Source organism: Cebus imitator, unplaced genomic scaffold (assembly GCF_001604975.1).
Source record: "Cebus imitator isolate Cc_AM_T3 unplaced genomic scaffold, Cebus_imitator-1.0 Scaffold318, whole genome shotgun sequence".
NCBI classification, from domain to species: Eukaryota; Metazoa; Chordata; class Mammalia; order Primates; family Cebidae; genus Cebus; species Cebus imitator.
The window spans coordinates 866337-869595 of record NW_016107633.1 but is presented as its reverse complement, the minus strand read 5'-3'; the positions used below and the strand labels follow the sequence as shown (position 1 = coordinate 869595).

The 3259-nt window shown below is 43.0% G+C and overlaps 1 protein-coding gene across 1 annotated transcript in view; it reads left to right on the top strand.

The window, feature by feature from the left end:
* PDCD2L (programmed cell death 2 like) overlaps positions 1–3259 on the top strand; it is a 22085-nt gene that overhangs the window by 15899 nt on the left and 2927 nt on the right. The window contains exon 6 of the mRNA XM_017504275.2: positions 3046–3194. Coding sequence (XP_017359764.2) covers positions 3046–3194 — 149 coding nt within the window. The remainder of the gene's footprint in view (positions 1–3045; positions 3195–3259) is intronic.

Here is a 3259-nt window from a genome sequence, read left to right as displayed (position 1 = left end):
TCAAAAAAAAAAAAAAAAAGAAATTACTTGTAGCCAGGCGCGGTGGCTCATGCGTAATTCCATCACTTTGGGATCATGAGGTCAGGAGCTTGAGACCAGCCTGACCAACATGGTGAAACTCCATCTCTACTAAAAATACAAAAATTAGCCAATGTGGTAGTACACGCCTGTAATCCCAGCTACTTGGGAGGCAGAGGCAGGAGAATCGCTTGAACCCAGGAGGTGGAGGTTGCAGTAAGCTGAGATTGCGCCATTGTACTCCAGCTTGGGTGAGAGATCGAGACTCCATTTCAAAAAAAAAAAAAAAGAGAGAGAAATTACTTGTAATTCAGGCTCATGCCTGTAATCTGAGAACTTTGGGAGGCCAAAGCAGGTGGATCACCTTAGGTCAGGAGTTTGAGACCAACCTGACCAACATGTGAAACCCCATCTTTACTAAAAATACAAAAATTAGCCGGGCGTGGTGGTGCATGCCTGTAGTCCCAGCTACTGGGAAGGCTGAGGCTGGAGAATTACTTGGACCCAGGAGGCGGAGGTTGCAGTGAGCCGAGATCATGCCATTGCACTCCAGCCTGGGCGACAAGAATGAAACTCCACCTCAAAACAAAAAAAGAAAGAAAAAAATTAGTTGTAATGTTTGCTCTTTTGTTTGTAAAGTGTCTCTTTTTTTTTTTTGGCTTTCAAGAGTTTGACTATTACATGCTTGCGTGGGTGTTCATTTATCCTGCTTGAGATTTTCTGAGCTTTTTGGATTTGTGGGATGTCTTTTCATTAATTTTGCAAACATTTGGCTATGATTATTTGAAATATTTATTCTCTTTCCTTGCTCTAGGAGTCCACTTATTTGTATGTTAGACTGTTTGAAATTATTCCATAGTTCTTAAATGTTCTTTTTCCCCTTTTTTTTTAAATTTTAGATAATTTGTATTTACCGTTTTTGAAATTCACAGATTTTAAAAAATTGTGTTGTCCATCCTGCTGTTAACTTTTTCTTTTTCCTTTATTATAAAATAGAGGTGAGATCTCACCATGTTGCCCAGGCTGATCTCAAACTCCTGGGCTCAAGCAGTTCTCCAGCCTTGGCCTCCGGAAGTGCTGGGATTACTTACAGGCAAGAGCTCCTGTGCCCAGCCATCTACTGTTAATTTTTGAATGAAGTTCTTTATTTCTTATACAGCATTTTTCATTTCTAGCATTTCTGTTTTGATCCTTTTTGGTTTTTTGTTTCCATTTCTGTGCTAAATTTTTCATCTGTTTATACCTGTTTACTTTTTCTACTAGGTTCTTTCACATATTTATTATTGGTATTTTAAAGTTTTTGTCTGATAAATTTATCATCTTGTCCGTGGGTCTCCTTGAATTAATTCTTTTTTTTTTTTTTTTTTTTTTTGAGACAGAGTCTCACTCTGTCGCCCAGGCTGGAATACAGTGGGATGATCTTGGTTCACTGCAACCTTTGCCGCCTGGGTTCAAGCGATTCTCCTGCCTCATCCTCCTGAGTAGCTGATATTATAGGTGCCTGCCACCATGGCCAGCTAATTCTTCTATTTTTAGTAGAGATGGGGTTTCTTGGCCAGGCTGGTCTTGAGCTCCTGACTTTGTGATCCACCCGCCTCAGCCTCCTAAAGTGCTGGGATTACAGGCATGAGCCATCACTCCCAGCCTTATTATTATTATTTTGTTTTTTTGAGACAGAATCCTACTCTTGTTGCCCAGGCTGGAGTGCAGTGGCGCAATCTCTGCTCACTGTAACCTCTGCCTCCCTGGTTCAAGCAATTCTTCTGCCCCAGCCTCCCAAGTAGCTGGGATTATAGACTCGCACTACCATGCCTGGCTAATTTTGTATGTTTATTACAGACGGGGTTTCACCATGTTGGCCAGTCTGATCTCAAACTGACCTTGTGATCTGCCCACCTCAGCCTCCCAAAGTGCTGGGATTACAGGCATGAGCCATTGTGCCCGGCTTAACTTTCTTTATGGATTAAATTTTCCTGCTTCTTTGCATGTTTGTAACTTTTAAAATTATTTACCATAAATTATATATTGAAGAACAGTAAGTAATATTGAAATGAGCTGGATATGGTGCCTCATACCTATAATCACAGCACTTTAGGAGGCTGAGCTGGGAGGCTCACTTGTGGCCAAGAGTTTGATACCAGCCTGGGCAATATAGCAAGACCCTGTCTCTACAAAATTTTTTTAAAAACCTAGCTGGGTATGGTGATGCACATCTGTGGTGCCAGCTACGCAGGCGGCTGAGGTAGGAGGATTGCTTGAGCTCAGGGGATCAAGGCTGCTATGAGCTATGATTGTGCCACTGCACTCCAGCCTGGGCAACAGAAAAAGGCCCTATCTAAAAAAAAAAAATCCTAAAAACTGAAGTGAATGTTTTTTCCAAGGCAGCAGTCCCCAACCTTTTTGGCACCAGGGACTGGTTTTGTGGAAGGCAGTGTTTTCACAGACCAAGGTGGGGGATGTGTGGGATGGTTTATGATGAAACTGTTCACCTCAGATCATCAGACACTAGATTCTCATAATGAGATCCCTCGCATGTGCAGTTCACGTTAGGGTTTACGCTCCTATGAGAATCTAATGCTGCTGATGTGACAGGAGGCAGAGATCAGGTGGTAATGCTCGCTGGCCCATTGCTCACCTCCTGCTGTGTGGCCCTGTTCGTAACAGGGTACGGACCAGTACTGGTCCATGGCCTGGGGGTGGGGACTTCTGTTCTAAGAATGCCCCTTCCTCTGTAAGGCCAGTAATGTGGAGGGCTGATTCCATTTAATCTGCAGTTGAGCTGGGTGTGGACTTTGTTGCAAGTTTAGCTAGATTCAGTTGAACATTGGCTTTAGTGCCTTTGAGACTTTGAATCCAACACTGACAAGATTTTCAGGTCTCTTGCTATGCTTTACTGCCATGATACTAGGTTTTTGGGCCTCTGCAGGATTTCTGCAAGAAACAAAGAAAGGTTGCAAAGCATAGCCTTAGATGCTGGATTGTAACTTGTGTGGCTCTGATTCGGGGTTCTTTGTTTCCTTGTCCCAGGTATTCGTGGAGTGGAGAGCCACTGTTTTTGACCTGCCCTACATCAGAAGTCACCGAACTCCCCGCCTGCAGCCAGTGTGGAGGCCAAAGGATATTTGAGTTTCAGCTTATGCCAGCGCTGGCCAGCATGCTCAAGAGTGCTAATTTAGGTGAGAAGCCCTTTATTAGTTTGAGTTTGTGGATTTCTGGCATTATTTTTATTTTTATTTTTTTT